A 19,290-nucleotide genomic window follows, 5' to 3' on the forward strand; every position below is an offset into this window, starting at 1 on the left:
TTTTTTCCTGGGTTTAAGGTTTCCATTCCCGAAATTGATTCAAGACTTCCTCCGTTTGAACAAGCTCGCCGTGTGTCAGGTGGCTCCGTACGCTTGGCGTCGTTCCTTCTCTCGTGCTATGAACGATCTATATGACTCCGGGATCAATCTTGGTGATCTGGGTCATCTCTTTACTGTGAGGTCCTTGGGCCATGGTCAAGTGACCTTGCGGGTCCGAGAAAATGAGGAGCACTGCATAGTGTTTCCTCCTAAGCCCAATGACACCGACTGGTTCCGTCGCTTTATCTTTGTAGAAATTAATTCTCTTCCTCCTCCAGTTGATTACTTGTACTCTGAGTGGCGATCCACTTCAGGTATTTAGGATTTCTTCTTTCTCTTGTGTTCTTTGTTTTCTTACTTTCCTTACTTGCTTCTTTGTGCAGGCTTGAACCGTTTAGTGCCTTCGCCGGACGAGACCGCTTCTCTTACTAAGTCAGTTTGGTCGCCTCCGATCGAGGTCATTCAACCGCCTATTGGGCCTTATTCCGGGGTGGAACACCGCCCGTTGAAGGAGAGGAGGAGGAAGAAGCAACAATGACTGGTAAACTTTTCCTTTGCATGCTTTCCTTGACTTCTCTATTTCCAGGGCCCTGCATCATTTCTGGGGCCTTACTCTTTTCTGTGTCTCTCCAGGATCCTCAGAGACGGACCCAAGGTTACCCCCGCAAATGATTTTAGCCCGAGAGAAGGAAGAGGGCTACGGGAGGTGCGCTAAGCCTCGCTTCCAAGAGGAAGGCCGATTCCACTCCAGATGCTTTGAGGTTGCTCATTCGAAGAAGCCTGCTTCCTTCTCTGAGCCTTCTCCCATCGAGGCTACTCCTCTGGCATCTCTGCCTCCTGAATTCTCCAGGCCTCCTGCTCATGACACCTCCAACGTTCATCCTGCTGAAATGATTTTGAAGCTTCCTGAGGGTTTTGGCCTTTCTCGGTCTTTGGGGCATTGGCCTTATCTGGAGCGGCTGATGCTTCCTGGTCCCCGTTCATCTTTGGAGAAGAGGACTTCAAAGGAGCTGTCTGATCTGGATGCTGAACATGCTTTTGAGGTAAGATCCACTTTCTTTTCTCTCTCTTTTTTTTTTTTTTTTTTTTTTTTTTTTTTTTTTTTTTTAATCGTTGTCTTGCTGATTTCCCCAGTCGCTGCAAATATCGCTCCTCCTCCGTGAGAGGCTTGCCCAGCTTGAGGATGAAGTGTGCCGTCGACAATCAGAGAAAAAGGACCTGCTCCGTCAGCTAGATGCCGAGATGAAGGAGAAGGTTAAGCTTAGGGAGGAGGCGGGCTCCATTCGCAACAGTTTGAAGGAATCCGAGATGCAGATGGCTCAAGTTCTGGAAGCTAACAACTCTCTGACGGCCGAAAACAAGGCTTTGAAAGAAAAGAAGGCCAACTTGTCCAAGGCCCTGACTGATGCTGCAGCTTGCTCCTCCTGGGAGATGAAGATCACCTGTATCAAGGAGTTCAACGAGGGAAAGCATCTATCCTGGGACCTGGAGGAAGAAGAAAGGTTGTTTGCTGAATCTTTTCCTGAGAAGGTTGATCTGGGGATTCTGTCGGATTTTGAGATTGACGCCCTGGAAGATGATGACTTTTCAGCTGCTGAAGAGGAAGAGGTGCAAGGGGGAACCTGTCCAGATGGAGGCCTGGCTCCTGCGGGAGGCTCCACTGCTCAATCTGCTCCTGAGACTATTCCTACTCCTGATGCAGGGGTGGAGCATGTGTTTCTGGATTAATGAGGTTCCTGGACCAGCTTTTTCTTTTGGTTTTTAGTATCCGTTTTCTGGGCCCTGTGTGGCATAAAACTTTGTTAGTTTTTGGATAATTTTCGGTGTGCTTTGGCCTTGCTCATGGGAGCAAGGCGTACTTTGATATTTTGCCGTTTTCAGGCGCTTTAGTTAATATTCTGCCGTTTTCTGGCGTACTTTTATTTTGTCGTGCGTGCACCTTTTTCGTTGTATAATTGCCGGCTTCCGTTGATTGGAGGCTCTGGGATCTAATTGCCCCTCTGTTTCAGAGGAACCCCGCTTGCACGGATGCTGAGTACTGCAGGAGCCTAGTTCATCCGATCTGTGGGTACTTAGCCATAAATCCGTGCTTCTCTGTGTAGGGACATAAAAACTCCACCAGATTAGCTTTCGCAGGCTCCTATCTTCTAGAGCATGCAAATTTTGAAATAAGCCCAAAGCGTATTGTTGGTAAAGCTTTAGATTTTAAATGTTAAATTTGTTTAGGGCACACTGAAATTTTGATTACAATTTGATAACTTGAAGTCGAAAGTTCTATTTGGAAGCTCATAAAAGGATTTTTAAGGTTCTATTTGAAAAATTGAAGCTCTTAGAAATGAAAAGGACACTTTTGCAAAACCTGGAACCTGATGGGGTCATATTTCATGTCTGGTTGCTGACTGCTCTGGTCGCTTTATATGTAATACTTCTTCAGGTGGATGATATTCCATGATCTAGGGACCATTTGCCCTTCCATTGTCATGAGCCTGTAGGCTCCATTTCCGACGATACTTTCCACCTGGTACGGTCCTTCCCAATTGTAGGCAAATTTGCCTGCTCTTTGGTTCTTAGTGTTCTGGAAAACCTTCCTCAGGACCAAGTCTCCTACTTGCAGGGTTCTGACCTTTACATTTTTGTTGTAGCTTCTGGCCACTGTCTGCCTGTATGAGGCCATCCTGATCTGGGCGCTGGTTCTGAGCTCATCCACCGTATCTAAACTGCTTGCCATTTCCACCTGGTTCCGCTCTTCTGTCAGGCACCCGTACCTGTGGGTAGGAACCCTGACCTCTGAAGGGATAACTGCTTCAGCCCCGAACACCAGGCTGAAGGGAGTTTGCCCCGTGGCTACTTTAGGGGTGGTCCTGTCAGCCCATAGGACTAGTGGTAGCTCCTCTGCCCATTTGCCCCCAATTTCTTCTAGCTTCTTTCTCAGGTTCTCCACTATGATTTTATTCTTTGGACTCACCGGCCATTGGACCGAGGGTTTCGGGAGTAGACTTAACGCAATGAAATGTTCCAACTAGCACAAAACGCCTCTGTCTTATTGCCAATAAACTGAGACCCATTATCGCATATTATTTCAGATGGAATACCAAACCTACAGATGATGTTGCGTTTAATAAAAGATATCACCTGGGCCTCGGTAACCTGAGAGAATGATTCTGCCTCTATCCATTTGGAGAAGTAGTCCGTCATGGCGAGCATATAGACCTTGTTTCCTGGTGCCTTGGGTAGCGGTCCTACTATATCCATACCCCATTTCATAAAGGGCCAGGGGGAAATAACTGGGTGCAGAGGTTCTGCAGGCTGGTGGCTGACTGGTGCATGCCTTTGGCAGGCATCACACTTTTTCGCGTATTCCATAGCATCCTTGCGCATCGTGGGCCAGAAGTACCCCTGCCTGAGGGCCTTGTTGGACAGGCTCCTGCCCCCTGCATGGTTTCCGCATTCACCACTGTGGATAGCATGCAAAACAGCCTGGGCTTCCTCCTTATCCAGGCACCTCAGGTAGGGTCCTGCATGGGATTTCCTGAACAAGACACCATCGATCAGTACAAATCTGGAGGCTCGCATTTTAAAGCTTCTTACCTCTTTTTTGTCTGCTAGAAGTGTGTCATTCTGCAACCAATCTTGATAAGGCTTCCGCCAATCCTCGGCCTCTTCTTGGCCGGTGGTGTTTGCTAACACCCCCTCTTCCTGTGATTTTGGCGAGCCAGCTGTACTTTCGTTGTCCTGTTCTGCTTTTGATATTGCAGGTTCTAGTACGTGGACGATAGGTACGGTGGTGACTGTACCTGCCTTAAATGTTGCCCCCAGGGCAGCTAAGGCGTCAGCCTCCACGTTCTGGTCCCTGGGGATTTGCTTGATGTTGAAGGTCTGGAACCTGAGTTTCAACGCTTGCGCTATTTCCAGGTAGGCCATCATAGTGGGGTCCCTGGCTGCATAAGAGTTATTTACATGGTTCACAATGAGTTGGGAGTCGCCGTATACCCGGAGGTGCCGATTTTTAGGTCTAGAGCCACCAGGACCCAAGATTAAGGCCTCGTACTCTGCCTCGTTATTGGTGGCTTTGAATTCGCACCGAACTGCCTGGACCAGCAGGTCTCCTTGGGGTGACTTAAGGACCAGACCAACTCCTGCTCCCTTCATATTCGAGGCTCCATCTACATTCAACTCCCACACCTGTTCTCCTTTATCCTCCTCCAGAGTGAGGATTTCCTTCTCAGCCTGCATCTGGAGGGAGGGGGAAAAGTCGGAGACGAAGTCTGCCAGAGCCTGGGACTTGATTGCTGTCCGAGGTTCGAATTTCAGATCGTAGCCACTCAGGTGTATGGACCACTTGGCCATTCTTCCTGATAACTCTGGTTTCCTCATTATAGTCTTAAGAGGGTAGTTAGTTACCACAGAGATAGTATGGGATTCAAAATAAGGTCGCAACTTATAGGAGGCTGTGACCAGCGCAAGTACAAGTTTTTCGAGTGAGGTGTACCTGGTTTCTGCAGGTAGCAGGGACTTACTGACATAGTATACTGGATGCTGTATTCCTTCTTGCTCTCGTACAAGCACTGCACTGACAGCTACCTCTGTTACCGAGAGGTATAAAGACAAGGGCTCTCCATGTTCTGGCTTTGACAGTAGTGGTGGAGTGCTCAGATATCTTTTCAGCTCGTTGAGTGCTGCCTCGTGCTCCTCCGTCCACTCGAACTTTTGGCTCTTTCTCAGGATGTCATAAAACAGTCTGCATCTGTCTGAGGACCTTGCTATGAACCTGTTCAGGGCAGCTACTCGTCCCGTCAGGCGCTGCACGTCCTTCGGCTTTTGAGGTGACTCCAGCTGGAGTATGGCCTTGATTTGGTCAGTGCTGGCTTCTATCCCCCTCTGGGTGACCATATATCCCAGGAACTTCCCACTGGAGACTCCGAAAGTGCACTTCGAGGGATTCAGCTTCATTTCATATTTTCTCAGGGTGCTGAATGTGTCAGCCAGATGCTCAACGTGCTGGGTAGCTTGCTTCGACTTCACCACCATGTCATCGATGTACACCTCCATGGTGCGGCCTATTTGTTCTTTGAACATAGTGTTCACCAGCCGTTGGTAGGTGGAACCTGCATTCTTTAGACCAAAGGGCATCACGTTATAGCAATAGATACCTCGCTCCGATCTGAAGGCCGTTTTCTCTTGATCGTCTGGGTGCATCTTGATTTGGTTGTAGCCACTCCAAGCATCCAGGAATGTGAGCATTTCATGGCCTGCTGTGGCATCCACCATGGCGTCTATGTGTGGCAGCGGGAACGGGTCTTTAGGGCAAGCTTTATTTAGGTCTGTAAAATCGACACAAACCCTCCACTTGCCATTCTTTTTCGGAACTACCACCACATTTGACAGCCATTCCGGGTACTTTACTTCCCTGATTTTTCCAGCAGCGAGCAGGTTGTCTACCTGCTGGTTTATAACCTGGTTCCTCTCGGGAGCCATCTTCCTCCTCTTCTGCTGGATAGGCTTATAGCTGGGGTCCACACTCAGCTTGTGTGTTATGATACTTGGGTCTATACCTACCATGTCATTGTGGGACCAAGCAAAGCAGTCCATGTTAGCTCGCAATAATTGAACAAGTTCCTGACGGACTTTACCTGTGCATTCTGACCCGATGAGTACGGTTCGTTCAGTTGCGACTCATCCAGTGATTTCGTCTAGCTGCCTGAGGTGGCTCGACGTATTCTTCCCGGATGCTCGCTCTGAATTGCTATCTTTGGCGGTCGCGTCCGGCCGTTGGTTTTAGGGCTATCTTGTAGCAATTCTTGGCTTCCTCCTGATCCCCACGTATCTCTTGCACTCCCCAAGGTGTTGGGAATTTCAGGCATTGGTGGTAAGTGGAAGGTACTGCCTTCATTTCGTGGATCCAGGGCCTGCCAAGAATCACATTGTAAGTAGAGGGCCCATCAATAACCAAGTATCTTACCCTTTGTTGACTCCTTTGGCATAGGTCGGGATGACGATTTCTCCCAGAGAGTGCTTCGTTTCGCCACTAAAGCCGACTAGAGGTACCTCTTTCGTTGCCAAATCCTTCTCGCTGAACCCCATGACCTTTAGTGTTTCTAGCATAATCAGGTTGACGGAGCTTCCTGTGTCCACCAGGATTTTCCGTACCTCGCAGTTTCCTATGGGGAGGGTGATGATCAGAGCGTCGTGGTGTTGTTCTGGAGCATTCTGCGCGTCTGTTTCATCAAAGGTGACTGCAGGGAGGTCCTGGCGGCTGACTCTGCAGGAGAACTCTGGTTTATCTCCTTTGGTTTGTGTGGCGTGTCTTTTGGCTGCTGAATAGGTTAGGCCGCACAATTCCGAGCCTCCTGTAATAACATTCACAATTCTACTGCACACAGGGGGAGGAGTAGGTAGAACCTGGTTAGTGGAGTGAACTTTGGTAGAGCCTCCTGGCAATAGATGGTCCAAATTTCCTCGATCGTATTGGAATTTGACTTCCTTTCTCAAGGTGTAGCACTCGTCGGTGTCATGGCCGATGTCATCATGGTATTCGCACCTTTTACTGGAGTCTCTCTTGTCGTTAGGACGCTCGTCAGTCCGCTTCCTGGGCCACCTGACTCCTCGGATCTCCTTTAGGGCCTTGAGTACACCTGCAAGATTGGTTGAGAATTTATACTCACTTACTTTCGGAGGTGGTTCTGAGTTATTCTTTCCTCCAGGGCCCTCCGATACTTTATTCACAGGTTTGCTGTAGGGTTTGGCTCTTTCATTCTGCTTCTCCACAGGTGCCTTTCTGGATGTAGAATCCGTGCCATAAACTGTTCTCCTGGGCCCTGAGTCTTCCTCCAGCCGCATGACTGCAATTGCCTTTGTCTGCACCTCCTCAAAGGTAGTGCACGGGTACTTGGTCAAATCTTTATACAAGTCTGACTCCTGGCGGAGCCCCTGGCGGAATGCCTCTATGGCTGTGGCTATGTCGCACCGAGGGATTGCCACCTTCTCCCTGTTGAACCTGTTCAGAAAATCTCTGGTGGCCTCCTCGGTCCCCCGCACTATCCGTCAGTCACTGGTTTGCTTTTACGTGCTGTTCTGCAACTGGCTGGCAAACCTATTTGGTGGAAGGCATTGACTAAGTCGGCGGCGTTATACTTCATTTGGCGGTGACGAACCATTGCAAGGCTGCTCCGGATAGGGTAGATCCAAACCCTTTACACATACAGACTTCCTTCAAGGAGCCTGTCGCGGTGATCACCATCATCTTCTGCTTGTAGTGGTTGATATGGTCAAGAGGATCCGTGGTTCCGTCGTAAAGCGTCATGGCTGGCGGCACGCATCCTTTTGGGACACCGACAAGGGCTATGTCATCCACGAAGGGGGAATCTGCATAGCTGTCTCGTGTCACTTTCTCCAGGGGCCTCGCAACACCAGGAATCCTGTACATCAGGTCCCTCAGCTCTTGGTATTGCTGCTCTAGCAAGCTGCCTGTTCCTGCAAGAGGGTTAGAGACAGGCGGAAAAGAGCCAACAGAGGTACCTCCCAACCAGGCTCCACCTGGGAATTGACTGCCTGGCTGACTTGCTAAAGGTGTGGCGTGGATGATGGTTCCTGGTTGCCATTCTGGTGCCTGTTGAGGAGAGGCTCCTCCCACCCAGGTTCCTCCTGACAAATGTCCGCTTGCTGGGTTCCTCATGCTGATGCTGGGTCCTGGATTCCATCCTGCCACCTGCTGGAGGGGTGTTCCTGCAAAAAGTTGCGAGTTAGTTCCCGGCTGACTATTAGACAGAGCACTACCTGGGGTTGGCTGCAAGCTGATTGGTCGATCAAAAGACAGGAACCCTAATCCACTGGGCTCGATGGCTCCTCTGGGTGGTACTCCTTCAAGATCCAGTCGAGTGATCAGCTCTGATGGGATCTGTCTGGGGCCTGCGCTGGTGACTGAAACTGGGACCTCGGAAGGTGAAGGCAGCACGGCTGACGAGGTCCTGGTTACTGTTGCGATCTGGTTCCTGAGGTCCTGGTTGTCCCTCTTCAGGCTTTCGATCGCTCGGTGCAAGGTATCCATTCCTTCCAACACCACTCGCATTGGGTCTGGTGATGAGGCTCCTGACTTTTTCGGGACTCCTCCTGATGCAGCCTCCTGAATCTGGATCCTGCTGGGGCTGCTCTCCCTGCTAGATCTCGTGACAACGGGCGCTGCTGATGCCTTAGGCGCTTGGGGTGGCTTGAAAGGCGGTGGCATGGCTCTCGGGGAGGTGCTGACCGGGGCCATCTGACTGGCTGCTGTCGGGGCAGTGACTGATCCCGTGCTTGCTGGTAGAGGTCTTCCCCCAGAAGTTTGGGAGGACATCCCCTGGGTGCTGGACGAACTCGCGCTGGCTTCAGACATGATGACAGACGGATTGCTTAATTTCGGTTTTATGAGAGATTGATCACTGAGGCCCCACGGTGGGCGCCAAATTGTTTTGGGTAAATTTTACCGACTATATATTAATATGTGAGGTCAAAGTGATCGTCTATGGTTTTGAACGTATAACGAAATTAATAAGTAAAAGCAATGAACGAGGGAAGAAGAAAAAGTGACGCGAGAGATTTTTGGTGACGCGGAAAACCCGTTGTGGGAACAACCGCGGGGGGAGTCGGAATCCCGCCAACAATTTCACTATAATCGAGAGTGATTTGCAAGTAAGGAAGTACAATGTTTTTCTCGTAAATTGCGCGGAAGTGAATGCCCTTTCTGCTGTGTGCTCCTATGCTTTTATAGTTGACTTCTTAGGGTTTCCCCTTTACAGGGTCCTGAACGCCCGTTGCGAGGATCCTGGGGCGGTTACCTCTTTTTTAGGAGATATTTTCTCTGACTTTCCTTCCCTTTGACTGGCGTTTTTCTCAGCATTGAATACATTTGTTTTCTTTAATTGTGTGGCCCTTATCTTGCCAACTCACTAGTCCTCTCACATTTGCTCTCATCCATTTAGTGCACGCCACGTGTCCCATAGAGAAAAGTGCTAATTTTTCCCCAACAATCACTATAGGGGCGAAGATATAATTAGAGAATATTTATTGTTGTGTCGTGGTATGGAGGCCACTGAATGAGAAACGAAATCGCCCCGACTACGGTACAAATCGATATAGGCGTCGTCCTCCAAGGTCACACAACACTCCTAAAAGTTGTGTACTCAACCATTAGGAGTTGGAACTCATATGGTATGCTCAAAATTATCATAGAGAAGTAGTAGAGATATATGGAAGATATATTATTCTCAAATGACTACACTTCTCTATTTATAGTGGTAGAAATGGACATCATAACCACAAAGTTAATGGCATAACCACTACCCATAAACATGGGTCAAACATGATGTTAGTGGCTATAAACATGCAAGTAGTGGAGAGAGTGTAGAGATTCGCAATGGAAGGCTTCTCTACAATGTAATCTATCTAAACGACATTGCTAGCCTTTGCATTACTTCCAACAATCCCCCACTAATGCAAATGATAGACAAAATTCTGAGCATATTAATAAGGATTGATACTTAAGCATTAATATCTTTCGATTTGAATTAACACATAGTGAAATGGAACAATTCTTTCATTACCTAGAGTGTGAACGAATCTTGAACTCCTAGACTCCGGGGTAAATTCCAAACACATATCTCACCTTAAGTTCCAGACGAGTTCCGCGATACAATTCAAGAAATTTATGGCCAAATGAACCTTGGGATTCTCACGAGTGCTCTAGAGAGATAGCCTAATCTCTCATAGAAGGAGGCCAATCCTTCACACCCACGTAGGTGATTCCAACAAGTCTATCTCCATATAAACCACTCAAGCATGAGCTATAGAATCATTAAGAGCTCTAAGGCTCAACCTCTCAACATAGCGGTGAATCCATCAAATCCTTCTCAATAAGACCACCCAAATAGAGGGATATAGATTCATTAAAAGCTCTAAGGCTCAACCTTTCAACATTGCGGTGAATCCATCAAATCCTTCTCAATAAGACCACCCAAATAAAGGGATATAGATTCATTAAGAGAAATATCTCAACCTCCATCATTACAGTGATCTCATCAAGTCCGTCTCACAAGGACCACCCAATTTTGGGCTATAAGACCATTAAGAGCTATATGCTCAACCTTCCAAAATAGTGTACATGTCATAGGAATGGGATGTGTACATAAGTATGAGTTATCTATGGCTTCGTTAGACCACCCTTGCATAACAAGTTCCGGTATCCACCACAAATTCCTCAACTAATAGGCTTTTGCCCCATTTCCCTCGACAATTTTAGGACTTCTTTCTTTCTTAGTCCATTAGCTTAAATATGCTTCACTCAAATTTCACAAAGATAATAATTTTGTGAGCATATTATTCTCAATCAACTTTCTCAAACCAAATCTGCATAAAATGTGTAAATCTACAAGTCATTATACACATTATTTTAGCATTATTAAGTTGATATTAGCATTACGCTAAAGATAAACATTAGGCAAAACTCCATGCCCCCACAATTAAGTAGTAGCTAATAATAGCTTCACAATCACCCCGCATCTTACGCAAAGAAGATTAAGAGCAATATAATATGCTTACACAATAGACAAGGTTATAATAGTCTTCTCTAATAGACTTAAAACAAGATCACCATTAAAGGTGGAAATGTATAGTACTCACCATAGATCTCACCTTGTTGATCGTCATTACCTTTTAGTCGATCCAATATCTTTCTAGATATCCAACATAATTCAATTCTTAATCTTGCACCTTAGGAACTTCACCAAATGTGAATGATAACTTTGGTAATGAATACACAAACAAAATGTACTTATGTGACACCCCGCGATAAAGCGGAAAACATAACTTATAAATTCAAGCGGAAATTAGGAAATTTTTGAAACTTTTAAAATTTAAAGCGCGGGTTCATTAAAAACCAAAACATAAATAAAGAATGCGGAAAGAAAGTTTAAATTATACAAACGTGATAGTCAAAGTGAGGGAAAAGATATCCCTCGAATGACAATACAATAAAAGGTGAGTCTAAACAATCGTAATAAACCGACTAAAAGGCCAAAGTGCTCGCTAGCTCACACATGTCTTCACCCCATGAATGCACCAACTAATACCTGTCATTCATGTAAACATGAACGCCACAGTCAGTGGGGAGTAACTCAAGGTTCTCCCAGCCACAAAATGTCAAAACGAACATAACAAGGAACTAAAACAGGTAAGTCATATAAGACACATATAAAAGATAAGAGTATCAAGTTTATATGTAAACATGGCAAATAATTGAGATGGGACAAGATAGGCCAACATTAGCTTAATAAAGATTCAACTGATCATGTGAAACAATTAAATAATATGAAAGACAGGAATATGGTCATTTATACAAAAGCACGCATTTCAAAGAAATACAATATAGATATGAGATTAGAATCCGAATCATGTGAACCAGTTAAGTAAGAGATCAACCAAAGGTCAATTACGAATAGAAATCGTAGCCATTATTTGGAAAACCACTTAACAAACATTGCACGGGACGTGGCTACTAATGTCACATTCATACTTATGGCTTGCATCTCACCATAAGAACGGATGGGAACATCAATCCCGACGATCATATCGCAACCAGAGGGCTTATAGCTCACCCCTAGTATCCGATAGGACCAAGTCAAACAACACATGAAAGACAAATACCAATATCTATAACCAAGCAAGACCTTTACTACTCATATATCAATATATAATTCCCCTGGTAGGACGACAATGGTACTCCCAAGACTCGGTCCTAGTCTAAATCGCCGACTCTCGGGGCGAACGGTCCCCGATTCGACATGCGGCGAGCAGTCCGCATCCAAGACTCGATCGACGAACGGAAGTCGAGAACCCACAATCGGCGAATGTCAAAGAGGCGGAAAATATGAGCTAAACCCACAATCGGCGAAATGATCCGAAAGAGGCGTAAAGACAAGTCAAGCAAAATGTATAGCATAAAAGCATTGTCACCAGAATACGATAAGAGGTAACTCGTAATCGGCAGAACAGTCCGAAAGAGGCGGGAAAAACATAAATTAACCAACTCCCGGCAGAACGGCACGAGAGCGGCGTAGACAACTACTTGGCAGAACGGCACAAGTAAGGCATAAAGATATGTCGAGTAATACGTTATAACATGTATGGCAGTATAATGGCATTTCTACAAGAATACGACTCTTACAAGTAATTATTTATAATAATCTTTTCGTACTTGTAACACAAAAATAAATATTTCATTTCATATTTAAACATGCCGGTTAAATAAAATATAACAAGTGATAATGAATAATTTACGTTATATGACATACGGGACGGAAATTTAAATAAATCAAATGTCCCGAAGTGGACACTAGAAGTACCATAATACGTGTGACCCGAGCATAAGATATATGTACACATGTACAAGCCCAATGAAAGAAACATGTAAGCCCAACACTTAAGGTATAATGAGTCCATTTAAAACAATAAGGTGAGCCCAAAAACTAAGGAGTAGTGAGCCCAACCATTAAATAAGGATGAGCCCAAAGACTAAATAATGAGTCCAACAAAGTAAACACGAAAAATGACGATATTTAACGAGTCACGTTATAAAATTCGAGACGGGAATTTAAACGGTCCATATATACTAAATTTGGCGCCGAAAACACCCATAATATGAATGTGGCCCAAAAACTACAAGTCAAGCCCAATAATTTGAATATAATGAGCCCAACTTTTAAAGTCAAATAAACTCAATTGGAATAATAAGTAAACGAAATATTAACGAGTTGCGTTATATAAATATGAGACGGAAATTAAATAATTCAAATAACTCGAACTTGGCACCAAAGGTACCCATAGTAAGTTCGGCCCAATAACATAAGACACATATATGCAAGCCCAATTGAGAAACATAGCAAACCCAATTGGATAAACCTAATAAGCCTAATCATCTAAGGCATACCAACACCAAAAGGAAACAAAGGGATATGGGAATGTGGTGTACCCCTGTCTCCCCACCCGAAACCACCTCAAGGACAGTCAGGCCATGGCCACACCAGCAGACTACGGCCAGTCACAGCCCGTCAATAGCAGCCCGCCTGACCACCCCTCCACGGCTGCCCCAAACCGACCATACACAGCCACTAAACCGCTCCAAAACAGCCAACACAGTCGTATAAACACGGGCCAAGGACAGTCCAATTCGAGACAATGTTACACACAAGTCCAGAAATGTGAACAAGACGGAAATTAACAATTTACACATACACCCGCACCCAACATCACCCAAACTGACTTACTAGTGCCGACCAACGACAACCCAAACAACCACCCTTCACACCACTTCATACTCCGTCCAAAATCAGTCCAAAAACAGAACCATGAAACGCATAAAAAAAAAACGAGCCAAAACCGCACCTTAAAAACGCATAAACCAGGCTCAACCACAGGACATGTCGAGACGCTATGACATGGGGTTTCAAAGCATATAAGGATGGATTAACCATGTAAACAAGCAAGCCCAAGACAGTCCGAAAGACTCCTCTACCCGTCCCAAACCCGAGTCAAGGAAACAGAGTTCATGACGGAAGTTTCGAACCCAAGACAATCCGTTCCAATCACCAAAATTAAGACGAAAATTACCAAACAAATGGAAGAAAAATGTAAAGAATTGAACTTTATCAAACAAGAGCATGAAAACGACATGTAAGACGGAAATATCGACATTTTTGTCGAGTAACCTATCACCGTTACCTCATTGCACTTTAAAATAGCATGCTTCCGGCCCAAAGCTATTCTGAGCTGTCCCAAGTAACACCCAAACGCACGAACGAAGGAAAAAGGCGGAAAATTCGAGCCCAAATAAGACGACCGAACGGAAACAGAGGCAAGATGGCGTCTTTCTTACATACAAAGAAGGAGGACGAGATGAGGAAGCTATTGGTGTAAAAATAATGGAGTTTGGTTGAGAAATAAGGGAGAGATCTTGGTTTGAAGCTCGGTAAAAATGGCGTGGAACTCTATTTGGGTCTGCTGTTGTTGTTTTGTGTTGTTGCAGGTAGAAATGAAAAAGAAGAAGGGGAAAAGAAAGGGAGTACGCAGGTGTGGGTTGGGGACACGCAGGTGTGACAACAACAATAATGTAATAATAAAATAATAATAATAATAATAACAATATATGTAATAAAGAGATATTTTTAAAAGTAGAGTGTGGGGTGGATAGGGGTGTATGTGTCGATTTTCGATTGGTCCGTATTTAGATAGTATTCTCCATTGAAATGTGACGGTCTAAAGTTAGACGGAATTTAAGACGGAAAATATTATTTTCGTCATTATGGTCATTATTATTGTCCGACCAAAAGTACGTATTTTTCTATAAATTAAACTTTAAAATATTCTTTTCATTAAAATCGTGCGCAAAATGAATTAATTAAATTAAATAATTTAATAATATAAAATAAGGTAATTAAACGGTTTAATAAATTATAATTGTCAAAATGAGAAATTCGCGGGTGTTACAACTTAGTTGCATAAGCTACATTGAAGCAACTATAATTATACATATTAGACTTCTCACAATAGTCAAAACATGTTCTCTTATAACTCATTAGCATCGGTGTTCTAATTAAATATAGAGCTCGTACTCTCATGTCGTTTAAAAGAACAAATAATCTTCTTTATTATTTTCTCTTTCTAATAAATTGACATAGAATAAAGCATACACGTAGTCTTTGTGATTTTGCGCCCAAAATCATATTATTTACTAAAAGCTCTATATACATCATCATTCTTATATTAGAAAACAACGAATCTCGTTGATTGTTTCACTTATATTTACTCTTTGCAAATTCACAATATTTTACAAAAAGAATTTGACTTCTTACCAACATAAAATCAATCATCATAATCTCATATAGTGTGGTGTAAGCAAAATGTAACATAAATAATTGAACCTTACGCAACCATTATTTATATTTCATAGCCATTATCCAACAAATTAATACTTCTTATTTTGGTCCAATTAGTCACGTATAAAACATGCGACTATCATTTTCTCTACACCCCCACAATCAAAGATATACATGCTCTTCACAAATTATAAGATATCAACTCTAAACATGATGAATAAATTTATCAAATAAGTCGAACGTCTTCCCCCACATGTTGTCACGCCACAAATTAGTGACAAACATAATTGTTCAAACAAAATATACACATTATTTATTCATTCATCGTCTCAACTTTTAGATATCATATAATCATTGACAAATTATGTTCTTCATATCTACTTTTATGAAGCTTTGACAAATAATCATTTCAATTTTTTGTCACACATATCCAAGATACTATATAAATTTAAAACAAAATATTTAGCCCCCACATTTGGTTCATAACTCAAATATCAATTTTAATTCATCTCATAATCAAAACTAAAATAAAAAAAAAAAACAATCCAAATGTGTGAAATATTTTGCTTGATAAACATATTATACACATAACAATATCTTGGTCACTCAATCATTCTAGCTACTTTGTCATTCAAAATCTTGGAACAATTTCATTCACATAATCTCGAAATCAATTATTAAAAATAATTTTACCAAGATTATAGACATGTCTTACCAAATAAAGTAGTAGCTTAAACATATGAATGATTAAGGCATATATAATTTGACCAAACCTTCATATTTTACATCAAAAATATTTGTAAAGCAAATTCACGGGAACATACCTTAATCACAAGAATGAATTGAGCAATAAAATTATAGATAATACCATTCTTTTATGAATCTCCATAAACTTTCCAGCACACTACCATGACATTGCTGCCTATTTTAAGGAAGCTAAATGACAGAATCTGCTCCCGGCTTCAACTACAAAGTTGTAGCCCTTCTTCTTAGCTTTCCAACGCCATATTACACGCCTCAAAAAAAGGTCTAGAGACCGAGTTATGGCCAAAATACCGACGTGCTGTCTCACTCCATACGGGCTGAATCTTCTAGACGAACATAAATATTTTGTCCAAACAAATGATTCTCAATGAGGAGAATACAACAACATTAATAGTGACAAAATTTCGTTTCTCAATTGTTGGAAATATAGTATCACTATAGGGGCGAAGATATAATTAGAGAATATTTATTGTTGTGTCGTGGTATGGAGGCCACTGAATGAGAAACGAAATCGCCCCGACTACGGTACAAATCGATATAGGCGTCGTCCTCCAAGGTCACACAACACTCCTAAAAGTTGTGTACTCAACCATTAGGAGTTGGAACTCATATAGTATGCTCAAAATTATCATAGAGAAGTAGTAGAGATATATGGAAGATATATTATTCTCAAATGACTACACTTCTCTATTTATAGTGGTAGAAATGGACATCATAACCACAAAGTTAATGGCATAACCACTACCCATAAACATGGGTCAAACATGATGTTAGTGGCTATAAACATGCAAGTAGTGGAGAGAGTGTAGAGATTCGCAATGGAAGGCTTCTCTACAATGTAATCTATCTAGACGACATTGCTAGCCTTTGCATTACTTCCAACAAGGATGAGTGCTGGGTGGGAGAAGAAGTGTGGATATGCGAGGAGGAAGTAATTTTGGGTTTGTTTTTGGATTTAATCTGGACCTTTTATTTCTTTATCAAATGGTCATTGAGTCCGTTCGTACGGTTCACATTGAACATAGAGTTCGTACAGGATCCTGATTATATATATATTTTTTTTTTTTTTTTTTTTTTTGCAAGGAGATTATATATATATTTATATCTATATCTATATCTATATATCTATATCTATCTATACAATATAATAATACAGAAAACAAAAACACTTTTTTTCCCGCCTAAGCAACAAAGCCTACCCAAAACACTGATTTATCAAACCTATACACCTGGGCCCACTAAAAAAACAACCCACTAATCTCACGTACTAATCTACCAATATTATCCTACGTACTAATCTACCAATATTATCCTAACCGTACAATAATCTCTCTTAAAACTGCATATCTAACATTCACACTATTCCCTATTATTTTGCCTAAAATATAGTGGAGATTAGTGTATCCTTAACAACACACAAAAAATCCCTAAAAAATAAGCAATTTTCAACAACCCAACGTCATGCTTCATTCTTTATATATATATATCTCAACATCCACCACAAAATAATCACTCATAACTAAAACTCACATACACAATTATTTTACAAAGTTTTTATTGTTCGTCAATGGCTGCCAGAAACATTTCTGATCCTATTGAGTCAATCACCCCAGAGAAAGAGACTTGGCACATCAATGGAAGGATTATTTATGCATGGGAACAAGTTTATCCCGAAAAAGAAGAAGCAAATAACTTAGACTTCATACTCATGGACTCTGAGGTAACACTAAACTACCCACGTTAATTAACGTTCATACGATTTTACGATATTAATTTTACAACTTTTATTGTACATGCGTATTTTTTTAGGGGAAAAAATACAAGCTACCATTCATAAGAGACTTATATGGAAACACAAGTCGTTGGTAGTCGAAGGTGAAGTCCGGTATATTACAAATTTTCGTGTGAGCGAAAATAGTGGCGATTATAGAGTCACCAAACATCCATACAAGATAGTTTTCACTGCCAAAACCACCTTTTCAAGATCCAATGATACCATCATCCCAGAAAGATGCATTGAGTTTGCATCATTCAAAGACATCATAGATAATACACTTGACACAAAGTACTTAATCGATAAGCTTTTATTGTATTTTTAAACTTCGCAATCATATATATATATATATATATATATATATATATATATATATATATATATATATATATATATATATAGATATATATATATTTTCAACCCTAATATTTATTATTATGCTGCACACAAATGTCATTGGGCACCTTAACCGTGACGGTGAATTGGAGACCACGAATGGCAAAAAAAATTGCAAATTGAATTGATTGATAATGAGTTAGTATTTTAGATTTTCTTATTAAACCTTACATAGTGTTATTATTATTGGTAGATAACAAACTTGCTTGCGTTACAGGAGCAATAAGCTGATATGTACCTTATGGGAGAGTTTAGCCATTGAAATGGCTCACAATGTTACCAAATTCAAGGAAGGACCTGCAAATCGCCATATTATTATCATCCGCTGTGCTAAGCTTAAAACTTTCAAAGGTACAAGTGCTATAAGTTACCTTTATGTACTTTTTAACTACTATCTAAAAAATCCTTATTTGGCATTTGGCATACAGATTCAAAACTATCTTATACAATTTGTTCAAGAATTGAGGTTGATGCTGAGATCAGTGAAGTTCGTGACTTTATTAGAAGGTTTTTCCCGAAACTAACTTTTTATATGTATACCATCTTAATAATTAAGAGTAACAAGTGTTTACCTATTGATAACAGGAGTGCAGAAAATGGATGCATGTCTTCATCATTGACGTTGACCCATCTTCCAAGTCAAGCTGAAACAATTGCCGAGGAACTGCTGAATTTATCTGCTAGAAGAACAATTGATGAAATAAGAGAAATACAAGAGGTTGTACAATTAATATAGTTGCAATACGATAATAATTTTTTGAAACGTAATTAATTTATTTCTTTTGATTTTTTGCAATGATGTAGGAAGGGTACTTTGTATGCCTTGTCACCATTAAAGGATTTGATACCACCTATAAATGGTATATTGAGACCTGCAAAACATGTAGAGCAACTGTGGAGCTAGACGATATGGGAAAATGGATGTGTACCGGTAAATGTGAAGGATACGCAAAGTTTGTGGTACCCAGGTACACCAACAGTGATACACCCATTTTATTAACAGTGCCACACCTACCTATTCATCTTATATTTCAATCAAACTCATACTTAAACTGTAATTCACATATCTATACAAATATATATTACAGGTACAAATTAAGGGTTAAGGTTATTTATCATACCGGTAATGGCACATTTGTACTTTTTGATACCCAAGCCATGAAGTTGATTCAACAATCTGCAAAAGACTTAAGAGACAATCAACTCAAGGTATATTGAACAGACACATAATGATCATTTCTTATTATAATTATAGATTTTTGTGTAATCGACCGTGTTATGACTAATGTAACTATTAAAATAGTTCACTAAACCTTTTGCATGACTTTTTTGCAGCATGGAAACTCGGATGGTTATCCGAGTGAACTGAATGTTTTAATTGATCGTAAATTCATTTTCAAAATCAAGGTTGATCAA

At 41.9% G+C, this 19,290-nt stretch overlaps 1 protein-coding gene and 1 long non-coding RNA gene across 2 annotated transcripts; one reads left to right on the forward strand and one right to left on the reverse strand.

Annotated features, from left to right (window-relative positions):
* The first annotated feature begins 573 nt into the window (after nucleotides 1-573).
* Nucleotides 574-1,961, forward strand: LOC141629335 (uncharacterized). Its single transcript, XM_074442354.1, has 3 exons — nucleotides 574-580; nucleotides 673-1,082; nucleotides 1,174-1,961. Exons 1-3 carry the CDS (start codon nucleotides 574-576, stop codon nucleotides 1,765-1,767), a joined length of 1,011 nt encoding a protein of 336 aa, XP_074298455.1. The 3' UTR covers nucleotides 1,768-1,961.
* A 16,039-nt stretch (nucleotides 1,962-18,000) lies between these two features.
* LOC141631566 (uncharacterized) lies at nucleotides 18,001-19,053 on the reverse strand. The gene is made up of 4 exons (XR_012537656.1): nucleotides 18,996-19,053; nucleotides 18,688-18,746; nucleotides 18,447-18,554; nucleotides 18,001-18,171 (listed from the first exon to the last, which is right to left on the reverse strand). It is a non-coding gene; the product is annotated as an uncharacterized LOC141631566 (long non-coding RNA).
* Between the last annotated feature and the right edge of the window lie 237 nt (nucleotides 19,054-19,290).

This window comes from Silene latifolia, chromosome Y (assembly GCF_048544455.1).
Source record: "Silene latifolia isolate original U9 population chromosome Y, ASM4854445v1, whole genome shotgun sequence".
In the NCBI taxonomy this organism is placed as follows: Eukaryota; Viridiplantae; Streptophyta; class Magnoliopsida; order Caryophyllales; family Caryophyllaceae; genus Silene; species Silene latifolia.

Bases quoted from the DNA above. Each gene is read 5' to 3' on its own strand.
- LOC141629335 (XM_074442354.1), top strand. The intron at 1,083-1,173 runs GTAAGATCCACT...TGATTTCCCCAG, and splicing joins ATGCTGAACATGCTTTTGAG to TCGCTGCAAATATCGCTCCT.